This window comes from Pongo abelii, chromosome 6 (genome assembly GCF_028885655.2).
Source record: "Pongo abelii isolate AG06213 chromosome 6, NHGRI_mPonAbe1-v2.0_pri, whole genome shotgun sequence".
Classification (NCBI taxonomy): domain Eukaryota; kingdom Metazoa; phylum Chordata; class Mammalia; order Primates; family Hominidae; genus Pongo; species Pongo abelii.
In genome coordinates this window covers 149919933-149940648 of record NC_071991.2, presented here as the reverse complement: position 1 = coordinate 149940648, position 20716 = coordinate 149919933, and the positions used below count along the sequence as shown (strand labels likewise).

Sequence of the window (20716 nt, the reverse complement as noted above, 5' to 3'; positions counted from 1 at the left end):
ACTAAAAATACAAAAATTAGCCGGGCGTGATGGTGTGCGCCTGTAATCCCAGCTACTCAGGAGGCTGAGGCAGGAGAATCACTTGAATTTGGGAGGCAGAGGTTGCAGTGAGCCGAGATCGTGCCACTGCACTCCAGCCTGGGTGACAGAGCGAGACTCTGTCTAAAAAAAAAAAAAAAAAAAAAAAAAAATATATATATATATATATATATATATATATATATATAAGCTGGGTGTGGTGGCACGCACTTGTAATCCCAGCTACTTGGGAGGCTGAGGCAGGAGAATTGCTTGAACTCGGGAGGTGGAGGCTGCAGTGAGCTGAGATTGTGCCACTGTACTCCAGCCTAGGTGACAGAGGAAGACTCTGTCTCAAAAAAAACAAACAACAACAAAAAGAAACCCACAGTAATAAAATTGAAATAGAAGGAGGTTTGCAATCAAAATGACTGACTAGGATTGAAATATGAAACATAATATGTTGCATCTGCATAGGGAAGTCTGAGATTGGCTGATCTTGTTCTCTTCTGTAGGGGAAATACTAGTCCAGAATTTGGGGTGCCTGCCAAGAGGGGAGCAGCCACAGTAGGGAGGGGGGATTCTGGAATGCTAGGGTTCTGGAGTCTGTGGACACAGGAGGCAGAGGACATGTGTTAAGATGTTTTAAGAAATGAATGTTGATCTGGATATGAAAATACTTTTCAGCCGGGCACAGTGGCTCACGTCTGTAATCCCAGCACTTTGGGAGGCTTAGGCAGGCGGATCACAAGGTCAGGAGATCAAGACCATCCTGGCTAACACAGTGAAACCCCATCTCTACTAAAAATACAAAAAGTTAGCTGGGCGTGGTGGCAGAGGCCTGTAATCCCAGTTGCTCAGGAGGCTGAGGCAGGAGAATGAGGTGAACCCGGGAGATGGAGCTTGCATGAGCCGAGATTGCGCCACTGCACTCTAGCCTGGGGGACAGAGGGAGACTCCATCTAAAAAAAAAAAAAAAAAAGAGAGAAAATATTTTTCACTATAGAGAGGCATATGTCCCCTGAGGTTGCCGGGATCCATCTTTCCTTGCTGATGCATTCTGTGAGTTAGAAGAAAACTTCCAAAGAGCCATTTTTTCCACCCTGTCTACTGTATAAAATTGCTTCTCAAACATGTGCTGCATTGCAGAAGATTACCATTGTTTTGCTAACCAGTGTCTGGTCTTTCTTATGTGGTGCTGCAATTACTAGTGTCAAACCCTGTTGGTAATACCCAGAGGACAGTGTCTGAAGTCCTTATTCAATATTCACATTTGGCCGGGTGTGGTGGCTCACACCTGTAATCCCAGCACTTTGGGAAGCAGAGGCAGGTGGATCACTTGAGGTCAGGAGTTCAAGACCAGCCTGGCCAACATGGTGAAACCCCATCTCTACTAAAAATACAAAAATTAGCCGGGCGTGGTGTCGGGTGCCTGTAATCTCAGCTACTTGGGAGGCTGAGACAGGAGAATCACTTGAACCCGGGAGGCAGAGGTTGCAGTGAACCAAGATTGTGCCACTGTACTCCAGCCTAGGGGAAAGAGCGACTCTGTCTCAAAAAAAAAAAAAAAGAAAATTCACGTTTGTAGAGAGTTTAAATTCTTTTTTGATATGGTGTCTCACTCTGTTGCCCAGTCTGGAGTGCAGTGGCAGGGTCTTGGCTCACTGCAACCTTTGCCTCCCAGGCTCAAGCGATTCTCCTGCTTTAGCCTCCCGAGTAGCTGGGATTACAGGCACCCACAAAAACGCCTGGACAATTTTTGTATTTTTATTAGAGACACGGTCTCACCATGTTGTCCAGGCTGATCTGAAACTCCTGACCTCAGGTGATCTGCCTGCCTTGGCCTCCCAAAGTGCTGGGATTACAGGCGTGAGCCACTACGCCCAGCTGAGAGTTTAAATTCTTAAGTCCTACTCTTCAATGTGTGGGAAGTATTCGTGCTGTGCTTTTATAACTAAATCATTTCAGTATTTCTATTTCTAGCCCCCTTTTTCTGCCTGATGGTAAAATAATTAATCTAGTCAATTCCAGGTAAACTTCGGCCTTTTATGATTTTTCCTGATCAGGCCAAACCTCAACAAAGTCCATTCTTGATCTCCTCCTTCACCTCCTTCTCTCATTCACCCCACAATTAGCCTCCAGTCCATTGGGTGATGCAGCATCTTGGTGTCCTGTGGTCTGAGGTCATTTTTTGTCTTTCTCAAGCCTCAGCTAAGTTTACAGTCCTACCTTTTCTCATGACCTGGAAATGCCCTAAGGTTCAGGGGCTTCATGGTTGCTGCTTCATGGGGGACCCTGGCTGTTCTCTGAGGCTGCTCCGCACTGCGAACATCCCATCAACTACCCCGGGCCCATCTCCGCCCGAGGCCTCAGCCATTCCTGCTCTACAGCTCTGCTGTCCTGTTGGCACAGGGAACTCCTCGGGGCCCCAGGGTTCCAGATTGGAAGCAGAGAATCTCCTCTGTTCTCAGACCCCCAAACTTTGCTGCGGATTCTAATTGTCCTCTCCCCCATCTCACTCCTTGGAACCCACTGGGAGGTGAGTAGAATCCCTGTCAGAGATTCTACCACCATCTCCCTCATTCTTACCCTAAGCTTCTTCCTCTTCCTCCCTAGTTAGGAAAGAGGATCTTTAGCCTGCGGCGGGGGGTGGGGGCAGGGGTGGGGATGCTTGATGTTTCAGGGGAAAAGGTGACTCAGCTACTTTTGAAATATCTGTCATACCTGTCTACTGGTGCAATGAGCCGGAATCACACCACTACACTCCAGCCTGGGTGACAGAGCAAGACTCCATCTCAAAAAAATAAATAAATAAATAAAGACTCTGGAGAAACAACTCAATACGCATGAGAAGAGGCTGGCCCATGTAGAGAAAGGACTGGCAAACTATGACAACTCTTTTCTGTTGTTTTGTTTTCAATCTTCTCTTCACAGTTCTTTTCACAGTTTGGAATTGATAACTTTTTCTCTTCATCAGAACTCCAATGTTTTTGTAGATTGAAGTCTTTTTTTTTTTTTTTCTTGAGAAAAGGTCTCACTCTGTCACCCAGGCTGGAGTGCAGTGGACCAATCACTGCTCACTGCAGCCTCGACTTCCTGGACTCAAGAAATCCTTCCACCTCAGCCCCCTAGTAGCTGGGACTACAGGTATGCACCACCATGCCCAGTTAATTTTTATTTTTTAATTTATTATTATTATTATTATTATTTTGAGATGGAGTCTTGCTCTGTTGCCCAGGCTGGAGTGCAGTGGCAACATCTCAGCTCACTGCAACCTCCGCCTCCTGGGTTCAAGAGATTCTCTTGCCTTAGCCTTCCGAGTAAGTGGGACTACATGTGCACGCCACCACACCTGGGTAATTTATTTATTTTTTTGTAGAAAAGGGGTATCAGTGTGCTGTCCAGGCTGGTCTCAAACTCCTAACCTCAAGCGATCTGCCTGCCTTGGCCTTCCAAACTACTGGGATTAGAGGTAATGAGCCACCATGACTGGCCTATATATAGCCCAAATGGATGAGCAGTTCCCAAGGCTCAGTCCCAGCCTCCACTATGCAAGTCAGCCTCTCATTTCCTTCATTTCCCAGGACTCAGTTCTCATTTTCCTCCCCTGTTTTCTCCGGATTGTGGCTATTGTTCTCTGGTTGCTAGATCAACCTGGAGCACAGTATAGCAGTGTCACAAAGCTGGAAGGGATCTGGGATGAGTCCACCAGCTACAAGTTCTTGTAGAAAATGCACTCCAGGAATGGCCAGGCCCAGTGGCTCATGCCTGTAATCCCAGCACTTTGGGAGGCCGAGGTAGGCGGATCACCTGAGGTCCGGAGTTCGAGACCAGCCTGACCAACATGGAGAAACCCTGTCTCTACTAAAAATACAAAATTAGCTGAGCGTGGTGGCACATGCCTGTAATCCCAGCTACTAGGGAGGCTGAGGCAGGAGAATCGCTTGAACCTGGGAGGCGGAGGTTGCGGTGAGCCGAGATTATGCCATTGCACTGCAGCCTGGGCAACAAGAGTGAAACTCCGTCTCAAAAAAAAAAAAGAAAAGAAAATGTACAAATGTACTCCAGGAATTGCCATTTCTGAAATTCAGCTGCTTCTGGTGTTGAAGCAAGCAGCTCATCTTGGAAGAGAAATATGTAGGCAACCCCAAAGGCAAACCTTTGAGGATTGAGACCTAGCATGCTAGGAGACCTTGATCCTGTAACCTCAGAGGAAGAATCTGCATCTGGCCAAATTGAGGTCAAATTCTGGTCAACTTCTCCATAGTCAGTAGGAGAAAAAAACCAACTTGATGTTTGAGTCATATGTTTTGACAACTAAAGAGGACACTTATGCTGGGGTCGGTGGTTCATGCCTGTAATCCCAGCACTTTGGGAGGTTGAGGCGGGTGAATCATTTGAGGTCAGGGGTTCGAGACCAGCCTGGCCAACATGGTGAAACCACGTCTCTACAAAAAATTCAAAAAAATTGGCTGGGCGCAGTGGCTCATGCCTGTAATCCCAGCACTTTGGGAGGCTGAGGCGGGTGGATCACGAGGTCGGGAGTTCGAGACCAGCCTGGCCATTATGGTGAGACCCTGTCTCTACCAAAAATACAAAAATGATCCGGGCATGGTGGCGCACGCCTGTAGTCCCAGCTACTCAGGAGGCTGAGACGGAAGAATCTCTTGAACCCGGGAGGTGGAGGTTGCAGTGAGCCGAGATCATGCCACTGCACTCCAGCCTGGGTGACAGAGTGAGATGTCATCTCAAAAAAAAAAAAAAAAAAAATCAAAAAAATTAGTCTGGCTTAGTGGCAGGCGCCTGTAATCCCAGCTACTGGGAGGCTGAGGCAGGAGAATCACTTGAACCCGGGAGGTGGATGCATTGAGCCAAGATCATGCCACTGCACTCCAGCCTGGGCGAGTGAGACTCCATCTAAAAAAAAAAAAAAAAAAAAGGACACTTAAAGATGACATTAAAGAGGATACTTAGATTCTAGACAAAATCAAGATATAGCAAATTGAGGTGGGACACACCTGTAATCCCAGCATTTGGGGAGGCCGAGGCAGGTGGATCACCTGAGGTCCAAAGTTTGAGACCAGCCTGGCCAACATGGCAAAACCCTGTCTCTACTAAAAGTACAAAAATTAGCCAGGCATGGTGATGGACACCTGTAGTCCCAGCTACTCAGGAGGCTGAGGTGGGAGAATCATTTGAGCCCAGGAGGCGGTGCTTGCAGTAAGCTGAGACTGCACTGCTGCACTGGTGCCTGGGCCACACCAGTCACTATGCCTGGGTGACAGAGCAAGACTCTGTCTCAAAATAAATAAATAAAATTTTGTTTTGCTGTGTTGCGGCTAATATGCGTGCTATAAGACAATGGTTTCTTGAGTCTCATTCTCTCTGCATATGCCTAAAGCTTTTTTATTTTTATGATTCTAAGAGATTGTACCTTCTCATCTCCTAGATTCTGTCCCATAGGTTCTGATCTTTTCCTAGAGTAACTTGGATGGTTAAAAAAGTGGAAAAAGCTTTGGGTATTAGGTGCCGAACCCACTCAGCTCTGCTCAAACCCCTTCTTTAATGCCCAAGGTTGTCCAATCCTAGCCCTTCCCCCTACCCTCAGCTTTCTCCTCACCTACACAACAACCTTAGTATAGTCCTAAGGTATGTGTTCTTATCTTCTGTTATCTATGCCAAGGATGTTTGGTGGTTTTGTTTTGTTTTGTTTTGTTGAGACAGGGTCTTGCTCTGTTGCTTAGGCTGGAGTGCAGTGACACAATCTCAGCTCACTGCAACCCCGATCTCCTGGGCTTAAGTGATCCTCCCACCTCAGCCTCCTGAGTAGCTGGGACTACAGGTATGCATCACCATGCCTGGCTAATTTTTTTTTTTTTTTTTTTTGAGGCAGAGTTTTGCTCTTGTTGCCCAGGCTGGGGTACAATGGCATCATCTCAGCTCACCACAACCTCTGCCTCCCGGGTTCAAGCAATTCTCCTGCCTCAGCCTCTCAAGTAGCTGGGATTACAGGCATGTGCCACCACGTCTGGCTACTTTTTTGTATTTTTAGTAGAGGTGGGGTTTCTCTATGTTGGTCAGGCTGGTCTTGAACTCCTGACCTCAGGTGATCCGCCCACCTTGGCCTCCCAAAATGCTGGGATTAAAGGCTTGAGCCACCACGCCCGGCCCACGCCTGGCTAATTTTTTTTAATTTTTATTTTTGTAGAGACAGGGTCTCACTATGTTGTCCAGGCTGGTCTTGAACTCCTGGACTCAAGCAATCTTCCTGTCTCAGCCTCCCAAAGTGCAGGAATTATAGGCATGAGCCACTGTGCCAGGCAAGGATTTTTTTTTTTTTTTAAGTTAAATTTCTGCCTGCCACCACAGCAGCTCCTTTTCCTGCTTTCTCTCTCTGTGTGCTTTAAGATGATAGTCCCTTCTTTTTTTTCAAATAACCACAATGGGAAGGACTGACCACTCTTGTAAGCTGCAACTGATGTTTTCAGACTCCTAAAGTGACATCTAGACATAAGTCCATATATGTCAGAATATCATGCAGGGAATGCTCAAATAGTTGGGAAGAGATTGCTGCACTGTGTTTTGCATGCCCAAAGCCCACATAGGTACTCAGTTTAAAAATCTTAATAGAATTGAATCCTGCTCTTATCATAGGAAAGGAAGAGAATCTGATAGAGAGAAACAGAAAATGAAAAGGTCAAGAACTGGCCGGGCACACTGGCTCTCGCCTGTAATCCCAGCACTTTGGGAGGCTGAGGTGGGAGGATCACGAGGTCAGGAGTTTGAGACCAGCTTGGCCAATATGGTGAAACCCCGTCTCTACTAAAAATACAAAAAATAGCTGGGCGTGGTGGTGCGCACTTGTAGTCCCAGCTATTCAGGAGGCTGAGGCAGGAGAATCGCTTGAACCTGGGAGGCAGAGGTTGCAGTGAGCCAAGATCATGCCACTGCACACCAGCCTGGGCAACAGAGCAAGACTCCGTCTCTCAAAAAAAAAAAAAGTCGAGAACTGGAAAGGAACTAAGCACATGAAAAGAAATTTTATGTTCCTTCATGTTTTTATTTAAAGAAACTGAATCAAGTACCAAACATGGAATAAAGGCAAACATTCATTTTTGGGGTGATTGTTCCCTTCTTGGCAATCCCTGTTTTATTGAGGGTATCACTAGTTATTCATTCCAAGGATTTTTTTTTTTTTTTTCCACAGGAGGTGGGCGTTTCTTTGTCTTAGAGTCAGGATTCCAGATCTGCTGATGTGTGGGACTTTTCTTGGCCACTACGATTTCATCTACAGTCACGAGCTGTAGCACCACCTCAGCCACTGCTCGAAATCCTTGGGCTTTGACTATTAGGGTGTCCCATACCCCTTCCTGGGCCACATTTATTATCCCTTCAGCTCCCACACCCATTAGGAGGTTCCCACCTTGGTGCACTCCACTCATTTCTGCCACCACGTCTGAGACAGCTAAGCCTGCATTCTCTGCCAAGGTTTTAGGAAGATACTTCAGGGCCCGGGCAAATGCTAGGAATGCAGGCCCATTCGGCCCTTCCAATCTGCTTCCTTTATCAGAGAGCATTTTTGCCAAAGCCATTTCTGTGGCCCCAGCTCCTGGAATCAGTCTGGGATCTTGACATAGCTGGAAATAGGCATCAATGCCGTGGTAGACGGCCTGCTCTGCACTCCGCAGCCCCTGGGTGGTGGCTCCCCTGAGAACCACGGTAAGGGCAGGTGTGCCTGTACATTCCCATTCAAATACCACAGCCAAACCATCTCCCAGCTCCTGCCTGTAAACCCTCTGGCACTTGCCTGGCCTCTGGGGAGGGAGCAGACGAGGCAGCAGAGGTGTGTCCAACACCTCACTCAGGTAACTGATCTCCATCCGAGACCTAGCTTGAATCACCACGATGCCATACTTGTCTGCCAGTGTGAGGGTCTCCTCGTCGACCTCCCCCAACACCACTGCCACATTAATTCCCGCGGCTGCCAGCTGGCCTACTTGCATTTCTAGTAATTGGTCGCTTCCTTTACTAAATTGAGCTAGATCAGCAGGACTAGAAAGACGGGCCGTTGCTGGTGCATTTGGATGGGCAGGACCAAAGGGGCAAGCAAAGAGAGCCACCCTGGCACCACTTAACACTGCGGCCATTTGCCCACAGAGCTTTCCAGATATTGCTAACCCCTGGAGGAGGCAGGAATCCTCCAGTGTCCCCCCATGCAGTGCGCACACCCCAACACGCTCAGGCTTGAAGCTGCCATCTAGCTCCTTGATAGTCCAGCAGGCATGGGCCACCAGCTTGGTCAAGTGGTCCACAGGGGACAGGGTGTGGGTATTCATCACAGAATGGAGGGCCCAGGATGGATCTTCCAAAGGCCCCAGAGATTGGATGGCCAGGGAGGGCAGTGTGGCCAGGACCTCTGCAGCGGCTGTGGCGTAGGCCTCCCGGAGCTGCGGGCGAGGCAGGCCGGCCTTCAGCAGCTGCTCTGCCTGTTCCAGCAAGGCTTCCGTCAGCAGAACCACGAAGGCTGTGCCATCCCCACTATTCTCTGCCTGGGTTTGGGCTGCTTCCCGGAGGAACCATGCCACTGGGTGCTCCAGCTCCAGGGCCCTGAGGATGGCAGTGGCACACCCCGTGCACACTGTTTCTCCTTTCATGGTTACCAGGAACTTCTGCCGGCCGTGGGGGCCATAGCAAGGCCGGATGACGTTGGCCAGGGTCTGGACTGCAGCCAAGCTGCTCAGCAGGTGGGGCTCCTCCTCTTCCGGACTCCTCAGGCTCTCCCTTGGGTTCAGTGCCAGCCTCTGGGGCAGCTCCAGGGCTGAAGGGACTGTGCTGTCCATGGCCCGCAGAGAGAGGAGAGGCCACCGTGGGTTGCAGAGATGCCCTAGAAACAGCAGCAGGGGCACCCTTGACACCGATCGTTGAAAGTACTCAAGAGGTTAGTGGAAGCAAGGAGCCAAATGCCCATTGATTGGTATTTGAAGATGTCATCACGGACCAGCACTCCACTGTGGGTCCGAGGATGAGCTCCAAAGAGCTCAGTCCTAAAGCCACCCCAGGGTTGATTCTGTAAAGAAACTGGGTCTTGGGGCCTCTCAACCTTGGTGGCTGAAATGGGATCTTTAACTGATGAAGTCACAAAGTGGAAAATGGAACCAGGATAGAGAATGAGGTCACAGAAGTCTGGTTATAACTGAGGAGGCCCTACCAGCAGGCAAACGTCAGGCGTTGTCCAGCAATGGAGGTACATGCACCTCTGCACCAGGTCTGAGACTTGTTTAAACATTACAGACAATGAGGAGGACATCAAGCGAAAAACTACCCACTTCACCCTGTCTGGAGTGCAGGGACATGACCATGGTTCACTCCAGGCCCAACTCCCTGGTCTCAAGCAGGCCTCCTGTTCAGCCTCCCAAGTATCTGGAACTACAGGCGCACACCACCACACCTAGCTAGTTTTTTAATTTTTTGTAGAGACAGGGTTTCTGTATGTTGTCCAGGCAAGTCTCGAATTCGTAGCCTCAAGAGAGCCTTCCACCACAACCACGCTTTTTTTTTTTTGAGACAGAGTTGCACTCTGTTGCCCAGGCTGGAGTGCAGTGGTACAATCTTAGCTCACTGCAACCTCCGCCTCCCAGGTTCAAGCAATTCTCCTGCCTCAGCCTCCCAGTAGCTGAGATTACAGGTGCCAGCCACCACGCCTGGCTAATTTTTTGTATTTTTAGTAGCGATAGGGGGGTTTCACCATGTTGGCCATGGTTGGCCAGGCTGGTCTCGAACTCCTGGCCTCAAGTGATCTGCCCATCTCGGCCTCCAAAAGTGCTGGGATTACAGGTGTGAGCCACTGCACCTGGCCTTTTTTTTTATTTGAGAAGGAACTGAGAGATGATGTCTGTGTTTTGTTTTGTTTTGGTGTTACTTTCTCTTGCAGTACTGTGTAATATTAGCCATGTTTTGCTGTCTGCCTTTGCCTTTTTGGGTATCTTATCGGTTTGTGCTTGTGTATCAGGTTTCTTAGGGTGTCTGTTGGTCTTTCAGGGTGCAGGTGTGGGAGGCTGCACAGCGTGCATGCGTGTGCCACGACTCCCGACTCTGCCTCCCTGGCAGAGGCAGGGCAAGACAAGGGGGGAAAGATGCTGACAGCTCACAGACAAATAGAAGTGAACCCAGAGGGGTGAAAAGCAACCAGCCTCCCAGTGGCCAGGGAGATAGAAGCCTAAATGGGGCCCTGAGGTTTAAATGTGAATCACCTTCCCATCCTCACCTTCAATGCTTACAATTTAAGTCTCTTTTTTTCATTCTCTCTCCTTTCCTCAGTCATCTCCTCTTTCTTCCTATAGAGCCTACTCGGGTAATGATGCTTCTGCTTTAGTTTAACACATATTTAGTCTGGGTGTGGTGGCTCATGAATGTAATCCCTGCACTTTGGGAGGCTGAGGCGGGAGGATTGCTTAAGCTTAGGAGGTTGAGGCTTCAGTGAGCCATGGTTGCACCACTGCATTCCAGCTGGGGCAACAGAGTGAGACTTGTCTCAAAAAAAAAAGGGGAAAGGTCATTTGGAATCCTAGTCCAGAGATAAATTGTTTACAACTTGATGAACATGACTACTTTGCACATATTGTATGCACACATAATTATAGATTTACACCATTTTACACAAGATTATGATACATATATGCTATTCTGTAATCATTTCCTCCTCAACATTATCTTGGCTCAGAGAAATGTTTCTTTTTTTTTTTGGACATGGAGTTTCGGAGTTTTGCTCTTGTCGCCCAGGCTGGAGTGCAATGGCGCGATCTCGGCTCACCCTCGGCTCACTGCAGCCTCTGTCTCCCGGGTTCAAGCAATTCTCTTGCCTCAGCCTCCTGAGTAGCTGGGACTGAGCAGCCATGTGCCACCACGCCTGGCTAATTTTGTATTTTTAGTAGAGACGGGGTTTCTCCATGTTAGTCAGGCTGGTCTCAAACTCCCGACCTCAGGGGATCCACCCGCCTCAGCCTCCCAAAAGTGCTGGGATTACACGCGTGTGCCGCTGTGCCTGGTCTGTGAGCCACCGTGCCCGGCCTGAGAAATGTTTCTTTTTTTTCTTTTCTTTTCTTTTTTTTTTTTAAGCAGAAACATATTTATTTATTAACCAAAGGGATGATCCTAATTAATCCAACACACTTTGAAATAGCTTCATGTAAAATGTTTGTGATAAAGATAATTGAACACAGTAATGAAAAAAAAAAAGAAACAGTATGGAGATTTGCTCATTGAACTGAGCTTGGTCATTCTCTTAGTTAACTCCTGTCGAAAGTGATGATGGAATCTTTATTCTACTTTTTCATAGATCCGAGTACAGGTGACATTTTTCATGACATGCTCCACCACTAATTTCCCATCTTTCAGTTTTCTTCTTATTGTGCTTTCCTTCCCATCCCACTCCTGATGCTGAACCAATGCACCATCTGTAAAGTTGCAGACAGTCTGAGTTTTTCTGCCATCAGCTGTGGTTTCTTCAAACTTCTCTCCCAGGGTACAAGAAAACTGTGTTGTTTTCAAAGTGCTCTCGGTTTTTATGGTGAGGTTTTTGCCATCACAAGTGATGGATGATACAATCTGGCTTGGCCATGGCGCCCATTTTTCGCAAAGCTATTCCCACTCCTAGCTCCTTCATGTATTCCTCAAAGCCTTTGCTGTCCACCAGGCGCCATCTTCCTTCCAGCTGCTGAACTGTGGCCCTGGTGGGTGCAGGGGGGCTGGCGTGCAGAGTGGGGTCTGCGTCGGCGTGGCAGCCTGCTGTCGAGAAATGTTTCTAAGGAGATCGTATTTGGTCTGAGAACCATGAATGATTATTTTGAGCACTTTTGATTCTGGAGACTCCATTTGGATCAGGCATGGTCCTCCAAAGTCAGGCTTCTGAAAGCCTGTACCTCAGAGTAGGCTTGATGTTCCATAAAATATGTGGTTATGAGCACAAAGATGACTTGCCTGTATTGTTATACAAATGTAAAATGTAACAATCAACAAAAATGTAGCAAAGTATGCATGTATACATTTTCTCTAAAGATACAGTTTCTTTTTTTAAAAAATAAACACATTAGGCAGGTGTGATGGTGGGTGCCTATTATCCCAGCTACTCGGGAGGCTAAGGCACGAGAATCTCTTGAACCTGGGAGGTGGACATTGCAGTGAGCCGAGATTGCGCCACTATACTCCAGCCTGGGCAATACAGCGAGACTTAGTCTCAAAAAATAAATAAATAAATAATATAAATAAATAAATAAAATAAACACTACTGGCCAGTGGCCGTGGCTCAAGCCTATAATCCCAGCACTTTGGGAGGCCTGAGCCAGGTGGAGTTCAGGCATTCAAGACCAGCTTGGGCAATATGACAAGAACCCTGTCTCTACTAAAAATACAAAACAATAGCCGGCTGTGGTGGTGCGTGACTGTAGTCAGCTACTTGGGAGGCTGAGGGGGAGGATTGCTTGAGCCCTGAAGGTGGAAGTTGCAGTGAGCTGAGATTGTGCCATTGCACTCCAGCCTGGGTGACAGAGTGAGACCCTGTCTCAAAAAATAAAATAAACACTCCTATAAAGGATCCTCTTAGATCTTTTTCTAACACCTAACGTATATTTTCATATTCATTTCAGTTACCGTACAACTGTTCACTGAGCTGCTGTTGAATAGGGGAAATAAGGCAGATAACTACTGCCATCTCCGCTGGGTTTAGGGACGATACAGACGTTAATCTGGGCACTTTCATTACAGGCAGTGAGAGCTGTGAGTGGGGAAAGCACGAGGTTGGCAGAAGCATTTAGGGGGACACAGCCATTCTCACGGAGGGCAGAGGTCTAAAGCGAGAGCCGAAGAAAAAGTAGGAACTGGCCTCATGGAAAGGGGAAGGGCAATGGGACAGCCTGGTGGTTTGGAGCCCACTGGAAGGAGTTCTGAAAACTGGTGGTCAGGTGAGAAGGAAAGCTGGGGAAGAGATGAGCACATTCGCCAGAGGGTAGCAGGGGCTCTCCAGGACCTAGTGAGTCAAGCCAAGGAATTTAGGCTTCAGCCTGCAGGGTGATGAATAGGGCTGTCTATTCCATTTCTTCCTTCTTTCTTTCTTTTCTTTCTTTTTTGAGACAGCGTCTCACTCTGTCGCCCAGGCTGGAGTGCAGTGGCACGATCCTGGCTCACTGCAACCTCCGCCTCCCTGATTCAAGCAATTCTCCTGCTTCAGCCTCCAGAATAGCCGGGATTACAGGTGCCTGCCACCATGCCTGGCTAATTTTGTATTTTTAGTAGAGGCGAGGTTTCACCACGTTGGTCAGGCTGGTCTCGAACTCCTGACCTCAAGTGATCTGCCTACCTCGGCCTCCCAAAGTTCTGGGGTTACAGGTGTAAACCACCGTGCCTGGCCTGAAAATTTCTAGTTTATGATACTTGCCAGCAGAATGTGTTCTGTCACCCTCTTCTGAATAGATATGGTTTTCTGCTATGACTTCTCCCACTGCCGCCCTTCCCCCTGAATCCACAGATGCATTTCTTTTAAAACTAGGATCTTGTACACAATGGATGTAAATATTTAATCTTTCTATTTGTATGTTTTTCCATGTTTCTTTTCTTTCTTTCTCTTTTTTTTTTTTTGAGGTGGTGTCTGCCTCTGTTGCCCGGGCTGGAGTGCACTGATACAATCTCGGCTCACTGCACCCTCCGCCTCCTAGATTCAAGGGATTCTGCTGCCTCAGCCTCCTGAGTAGCTGGGACTACAGGTGTGCACCACCACGCCCGGCTAGTTTTTATATTTTTAACAGAGACAGGGTTTCACCATATTGGCCAGGCTGGTCTGGAACTCCTGACCTCATGATCCTCCCACCTCGGCCTCCCAAAGTGCTGGGATTACAGGCATGAGCCACTGTGCCCGGCCTCCATGTTTATTTTCTAGTTGCTTATTTGTCCTTTTGTGTTTATCCTTGTTAACTACTACTGCCAGGCTTAAAGTATAGACCCTTAGAGGGCAAGATTCGTATCTATATATAATGTACTGCAAAACATCTACTTAAGCCTCACATTCTTAAACACAAATTACTTTTGAAGATGACTGTTTTGTTTGTTTCCTTCCTGGTTTCTTCCTTTAACTTTTCCACCAAACAGGTACATGATATACTTTACTGAAATAACTTATATAGCAATATGAATTTTTTTTTTTTTTGAGGCGGAGTTTCGCTCTTGTTGCCCAGGCTGGAGTGCAATGGCGCGATCTCAGCTCACTGCAACTTCCGCCTCCTGGGTTCAAGCAATTCTCCTGTCTCAGCCTCCAGAGTAGTGGGGATTACAGGCGCACGCCACCATGCCAGGCTAATTTTTGTATTTTTAGTAGAGACGGGGGTTCACCATGTTGGCCAGGCTGGTCTCAAACTCCTGACCTCAATCCGCCTGCCTTGGCCTCCCAAAGTGCTGGGACTATAGGCATGAGCCACCGTGCCCGGCAAATTTGAGGTGGAGGTTGCAGTGAGCTGAGATCGCATCACTGCACTCTAGCCTAGGTGACAGAGCAAGACTGTCTCCCACTTCAGCCTTCCAAGTAGCTGGGACTACAAGCATGTGCCACCAGGCCTGGTTAATTTTTTTTTTCTTTTTTTTTTTTTTTTGAGACGGAGTCTCGCTCCGTCACCCAGGCTGGAGTGCAGTGGCGTGATCTCAGCTCACTGCAAGCTCCGCCTCCCGGGTACACGCCATTCTCCTGCCTCAGCCTCCCGAGTAGCTGGGACTACAGGTGCCTGCCAGCACGCCCGGCTAATTTTTTGCATTTTTAGTAGAGACAGGGTTTCACCGTGTTAGCCAGGATGGTCTCGATCTCCTTACCTCATGATCCGCCTGCCTTGGCCTCCCAAAGTGCTGGGATTACAGGCGTGAGCCACCACGCCCAGCCAGGCCTGGTTAATTTTCTTTGGTATTTTTTTGTAGAGGCGGAGGTCTCACTATGTTGCCCAGGCTGGTCTCGAACTCCTGAGCTCAAGTGATCCACCCGCCTTGGCCTCCCAAAGTGCTAGGATTACAGGCATGAGCCACGGTGCCCAGCCTACGGTGCAACTTTAGTAATAACAATACGAACACAAAAATTCTAAGATCTAAAATTTAAGCTTTCAGTGGTCCTTCTATAATTGTGAAAGTTTGGTTCCTAAAAAGCCCTGAGGAATTTATGGGAAAACAAGAGAGACAACATTTAGTAGTGAACCTGTGCATTCTAAATAAAGACAGTATCAATGACATGTTATAGGCCTTCAATTAGTAAGAATGAATATTGGACTATGAATTTTTATTCACTGTCATTTGTTTGCTAGATGCTTTGAGAATCTTCCTTGCCTATATTTTCCTAAGATGTTGGTTTTTCTTTGTCACAGATAACAATGCTCATTCCCTCCCCATTAAAAACTACATATATATATATGATTAAATGATTACTACATGTGCTTTGAAATATTCAAATATTTTAGACAGTAAAAGTCCCTTGTAATGCAACCCTTTGCAGATGATTGGTTAACAGGTTAGTACACATCTACCTAAATTTAAAATCCCATATTTAACATGTATACTTATTAGAAAGTACACATTCTAATATTTTTCTATTGTATTTGGTACTATTTCCAGATGCTCCTGCCTTTTTGCTTTCATAATTTTGAAGGACCTCAGCTCCCTGTCTCCTAGATTTTTGCTACTGTGGTCTCAGAGCTGTGTAATTTGGATGACTGAGATGGAAAAACCTCTGGAAAACCTTTATTTATGTTGAATAACTATTCCTGGAATCCTTCCTCAGCATCCTGGGTTATATTTGATTTGCTCTGCTCATGATAACTTCATGCCATGGAGGCTGCTATCAGTTCTCTTAAAACAGACCTCAACTCCCTGCTCATAGTGGCCAAAGGAATGGATATTTCAGGCTGAGTTTACTTACCTGCATCATCTTCATCTATCCAGAAGCAGCCCTGCACAAACCTCTGTTTCTACCCTTCCATTCACTCGGCTCACTTTTCTGCTCTTAGTACCCTTTGTTTCTTGCGAACTCTCCAGCAGGAGTGACTTGCAATTTGTATCCACTGACACTTAAGTTCTCGGAAGTGCTGGAGAAGCGTATCCAAGTAAATTATCCTGATGTATAATTTTGTGCATGTGAAACTCACAGTGGAAGTGCCTATTCTAATTTCAGTACGGAACACAGCTAAACATTTGGATCAATAATCCAGTTTTGAAAGCACACTTTATTTAAAGTACAATGTGCTGAAAAAATGAAAAAAGAAAGGGTGTTTTCAAATCTGTACTTAGTAAACTTTCACTAGATCACATCATACGTTTATCACTAGTCACGTATATGTTGTATTTCTATGTGTAATCGTCAGGCACTTTTAATTTCTAGTTTGCAATTACCATGCCAGCCTCCTCCTCAATCCCAAACTTCCTTTGGTTATAAATTTAGTAAATTTGAAAGAGCCAGCAGGGATTAAACCCTGAAGGTATTCAAATAACTATCTGACGTTATTCCTCATTTCAGCCATTTCAAAAAATTATGCTTTCATTTAAATAGGCTCTGGGAATCAAAGTGTGTGTATTTTGCCCAAGTAGAAGACACAGTTTAAAGTTAACATCCTAGCTACTAGAAGGGAAAGCAAACAACATCGCTGGAAAAGAAGCCTATTTTTTTTTACCTTACACTAAAACTACATTGCGAAGATCAAAAGAAATCAAGATGAGAGTGTGCCTCTTTAACGCCAGGCCCAAAGTAGATGCTTATTAAATGATAGTTCACCCCAATCCTTCACAAATGGTTGATAGGTCTTACTATTTCCTACCTATTCAAATCTAGAATTTTTTCACTCCCATATACTAATCGATAGTGAATGGAAAGCACAGAATAGATCATCGTCCAAGTGTTAGGTATTAGCCTGAGAAATCCAGAATCCCATATTTGTAACTGTCCTTCTTGAGAAAGTGCATTTTTCAGGCGGATTCTAGTCGCATTTTTCTTTTTACCATTTTTACATATTATGAGAGATGGCTTAGAAATACTTCGATTTTTGCCTCTTCATCACAACACACTGAACGTTAAAATCAAGTGGTTGGGTTTTTATTGGCTTATTTTGTCTAACCGTTTTATTTCTCGAGCTGTCATCGTTCTTTTCGTCTTACATCCTTATGAACCTTTTCTGGATTAAAAAAAATGACGTTATAATAAGGAAACTCTAACTGGCGTTGGATTAGAACGAAGTTGACTCCATTCCTTTTCCTCCCCGTAGTGTGGGCGCTACGAGGAAAGACCTCGGCGAGAACCAGCGAAGCCCGGGCGGCCCTCGCCGTGCGGGCGCACACTTGCTCCTCGCGCCGGGCTGTGCCGGGCGCCCGCGGCCGCCTCGGCGTGTGTCGGCGGCTCCCTCCCGCCCTCGCCCGCAGTCCCCCGATCCCGATCCCGGATCTCTGGGTCCACAGCTTTGCTCCCTCCCGAGCCGGAGCCGGAGCCGGAGCCGGAGTCGCGGATGGGCCCGGCCGCCGCGTCACAGGGGGAGGGAACCCGGGGGGAGGGGGAGGGGGAGGGGGAGGGGCGGTGAGGTCAGCGGCGGCGGCGCGTCCGCGGGCGGCGGGAGCGGCGCATGCGCGGAGCGAGGCCCGTGAGTGGCAGCGGCGGCGCGCGGGGGGCGGGCGAGGGGCCGAGAGTGGGGGAGCGGGCGGGGGCCGTCGAGGCGGCGGTGTGTGGGCGCGACGGCTGCGAGTTGGAGAGGTCTGTGGTGCGGGTCGCCCCGGGGGATCCCCGGCGCGGGCCTCGCGCGACGGCCACGGTCGCGCGGCGTGTGTGTTGGGTCCACGCACACCCGCAAAACTTCCTCCTCCCCTGCTCCGGGAGAGCGAGCGAGCGTGTGTGAGAGAGCGAGTGTGAGGAGCGAGCCGCGGCCCGGCGCCCAGCGCCGCCACTGGAGCAGCTGTCAAAACTTCGCCGCCGCCGCCCGGGCCTGACGGGCCTGACGCGCGGGGGAGGGGCGGCCGGCCGGGGGCGCGACCCCCTCGCCGCCCCCGCCGGGCCCCGCGGCCCGCCCTCCCCGCGCCGGGCCCCTTTCTCCTCCTGCCGCGGGCGGCCCGGGGGAGGGGCCGCGGGCGGAGACCCCGGGGGCCGGCGCCCCTCACACCGCCCGCCCGCCCGGCCGCCCCGCCCGCCCGCACCCGCCGGCCCCGCCCGCCCCGCACCGCCCGCCCCGCCCGCCGCCCCCCGCCCGGCCCCTGCGCGCGGAGGTGCGCGCGCCCGCGCCGATGTGTGTGAGTGCGTGTCCTGCTCGCTCCATGTTGCCGCCTCTCCCGGTACCTGCTGCTGCTCCCGGGGCTGCGGGAAATGCGAGAGGCTGAGCCGGGGAGGAGGAACCCGAGCAGCAGCAGCGGCGGCGGCGGCGGCCGCGGCGGCGGGAGCCCCCCAGGAGGAGGACCGGGATCCATGTGTCTTTCCTGGTGACTAGGATGTCGTCGGAGGAGGACAAGAGCGTGGAGCAGCCGCAGCCGCCGCCACCACCCCCCGAGGAGCCTGGAGCCCCGGCCCCGAGCCCCGCAGCCGCAGACAAAAGACCTCGGGGCCGGCCTCGCAAAGATGGCGCTTCCCCTTTCCAGAGAGCCAGAAAGAAGTAAGTTGAGTGCGAGGGAGCCAGGCCGGGAGCCAGCGGCGGCGCCGGGCCGGAGCTGTCACCGGGCGCCCGCCCCGCGGCCTCCGCGCCCCGGCGCCCCCCGGCGGGGTGGGGGCGGGGCGGGCCCGCGGGCGGCGGCGACTCCCGGCCCCGGCCCCGCGCCCCTCGGTAGCCGCCCGCGCCCGGCCTCCCCCGCTCCGCGCCGCCCGCCCGGGCTCCCGCCGGCGCCCGGCTCCGAACACTTTACTTTTCAGTCGGGCCTTTTCACTGGGTCTTCTCCGCGACTCTTCTTTTGGAGAAATTTCTCGTAGTCGCGTCTTGGCCTAGCTGGATCACTGAGAAAACAAGCCCGGAGCGCGCCCAGGTAGTCCCCGGACGGACTCCGGGCGAACCGCCGAGCCGTCGGCGCTCGGGAAACTCTCGGAGCTGTCAAAACGCCCGGGCCAGGTGGTCTCGGGGCGCGGGCTGGGGGCGAGAAGAAAGCGGCCGGGCGAGTGCAGCTTTTGTTTGTCAGCGACTTGCTCCTGGAACTTTTCCTGGTCCCAAACCTGTGTTTTCTTCTTTTGATGATATATTAGGAAGCCATTTGACTTCTTCCTCCCCCCTCCCCCAACACCCAGAACCGCACTCCCGGGCTCCGAAAGCACAACTCCTGTGGGATCCCACAGCTTCGGGGAACGGCCTGCCTAAGTTTTGGAGACGTAGCCAGTGTCCCCTCGTAAGGCAGAATACCAAGAGCACTTACTCGGAGAGAGTGCAGATGTAAATGTCGCTTCCCTCGTAAGTCTTAGCTGTAAGGGGCTTGGGAATAGGGTCGCCTGCCTTTGAGCGTACAGTAGGGCGAGACACCAGCTTATTAGAGGACCAGAAATGTCTTCTTACAGAACGGTTATTTGACGGCTTGGCTTGTAAATTAAGAAACCGTTTTAGTGCCAGCGAACTGCTCGGCTTCTGTGGCTCTCGCGTGTGCCGTGGAAGAACTGTGAATGTCTCTCGAAGTTGTAGAATGGCGTGTGTGCTTACTCATTTCATGAGATGATATTCTCATTGAACTGTCGGGAGTGGAAGGGTGCGCTGGGACGTGAAGGAAGCCAGCACGTTTATGGATAGGCTGTTTCTTTGGTTCGGGTGCATTCACTTAGTAATAGTATCGTTGTTTGGTGATTTGTAGTAAAAATAGTAGCGTGAACTGAGGCATAGCAGAGCTGGGTTGTGGGAACCCATTAAGCTCTTGAATGTGCTCTTTTCTTGCCCCACTGTCCTTTTACTATGAAAAAGATTTAGGGCCTTCAACTTGCCTCCATATTTTATTGCCAGCTCTTACCTAGCTATGATAATCGTGAGGGAAGCAAGTACAGGATGTGTGTACATTATTACATTAGCTTCTTGGTGATACAAAGTTAGGACTTATTTACTATGCCACTTGCATTGTAATACAATGGCAAGTATAAAATGCCCTTATTCTATATTAATTGAAATTTGGAGAGGGAAGTGGAGGTTTAAGTAATTTTTAGACGTCTAAGCCACTTTTTTGCATCCTTTAAAGCAACTCAGGACAAGCCATATTGGGGGTTTTACCTTGATTGCCTCCTATTTCACTATTTGCAAAGCATTTCTTCATCTCTTACTGAACATTAATTTGCAATTATTGTTTTAAATTTGCATTGGAATTCTTACTCTAGAAAGATTAGATCTATGTTGTCACACCCCACACCCCATACTCCTGTAAGGGCGTGCTTGTGCACGCGCACACGCGCACACTCGCACACACCCTACTTTTGAAATGAGCTCATTTGTATTAGTGCAGCTTCTGAGTGCACTGGACGATTAGGGTATTGCCACTTTATTATTTTAATTCTTAATCTCATATTATGAAGAAAATAGCCTTTGGAGAAGATAAAAAATTTCTGCTGAATAACAGTATAACTATAAAACATCAAAACTTTTGGAAATATTTAGAACAAATGTGAGTCTGTAGAGAGTTTTTTCTTTTAGATTTGAAAACTAGTACTGCTTTCTTTATAGGAAAGTAAAGTCTACTGGTAAGTTTGACGGGTCTA

The 20716-nt window shown here is 49.0% G+C and overlaps 2 protein-coding genes and 1 pseudogene across 22 annotated transcripts in view; 1 reads left to right on the top strand and 2 right to left on the bottom strand.

The window, feature by feature from the left end:
* Positions 1-7138: 7138 nt before the first annotated feature.
* On the bottom strand, positions 7139-9257 carry CCT8L2 (chaperonin containing TCP1 subunit 8 like 2). The gene has a single exon (XM_024250081.3). It carries the CDS (start codon positions 8856-8858, stop codon positions 7188-7190), a length of 1671 nt encoding a protein of 556 aa, XP_024105849.1. The 5' UTR covers positions 8859-9257; the 3' UTR covers positions 7139-7187.
* A 2026-nt stretch (positions 9258-11283) lies between these two features.
* Positions 11284-15970, bottom strand: LOC103891244 (fatty acid-binding protein 5-like; annotated as a pseudogene).
* A 1639-nt stretch (positions 15971-17609) lies between these two features.
* Positions 17610-20716, top strand: part of KMT2C (lysine methyltransferase 2C) — a 303762-nt gene continuing 300655 nt past the window's right edge. For 12 of the 21 annotated variants that reach the window (XM_063726219.1, XM_063726217.1, XM_063726210.1 and 9 more), the window contains exon 1: positions 18258-18656. In XM_063726219.1, the coding sequence (XP_063582289.1) occupies positions 18496-18656 (161 nt within the window). In that variant the 5' untranslated portion in view covers positions 18258-18495. Of the gene's footprint in view, positions 17661-17690; positions 17771-18241; positions 18657-20716 lie in introns of those variants that run through there. The other 9 variants (XM_063726212.1, XM_063726221.1, XM_063726209.1 and 6 more) reach the window with 5 other exon arrangements.

Bases quoted from the DNA above. Each gene is read 5' to 3' on its own strand.
- CCT8L2 (XM_024250081.3), bottom strand. From the start codon at position 8,858: ATGGACAGCACAGTCCCTTCAGCCCTGGAGCTGCCCCAGAGGCTGGCA.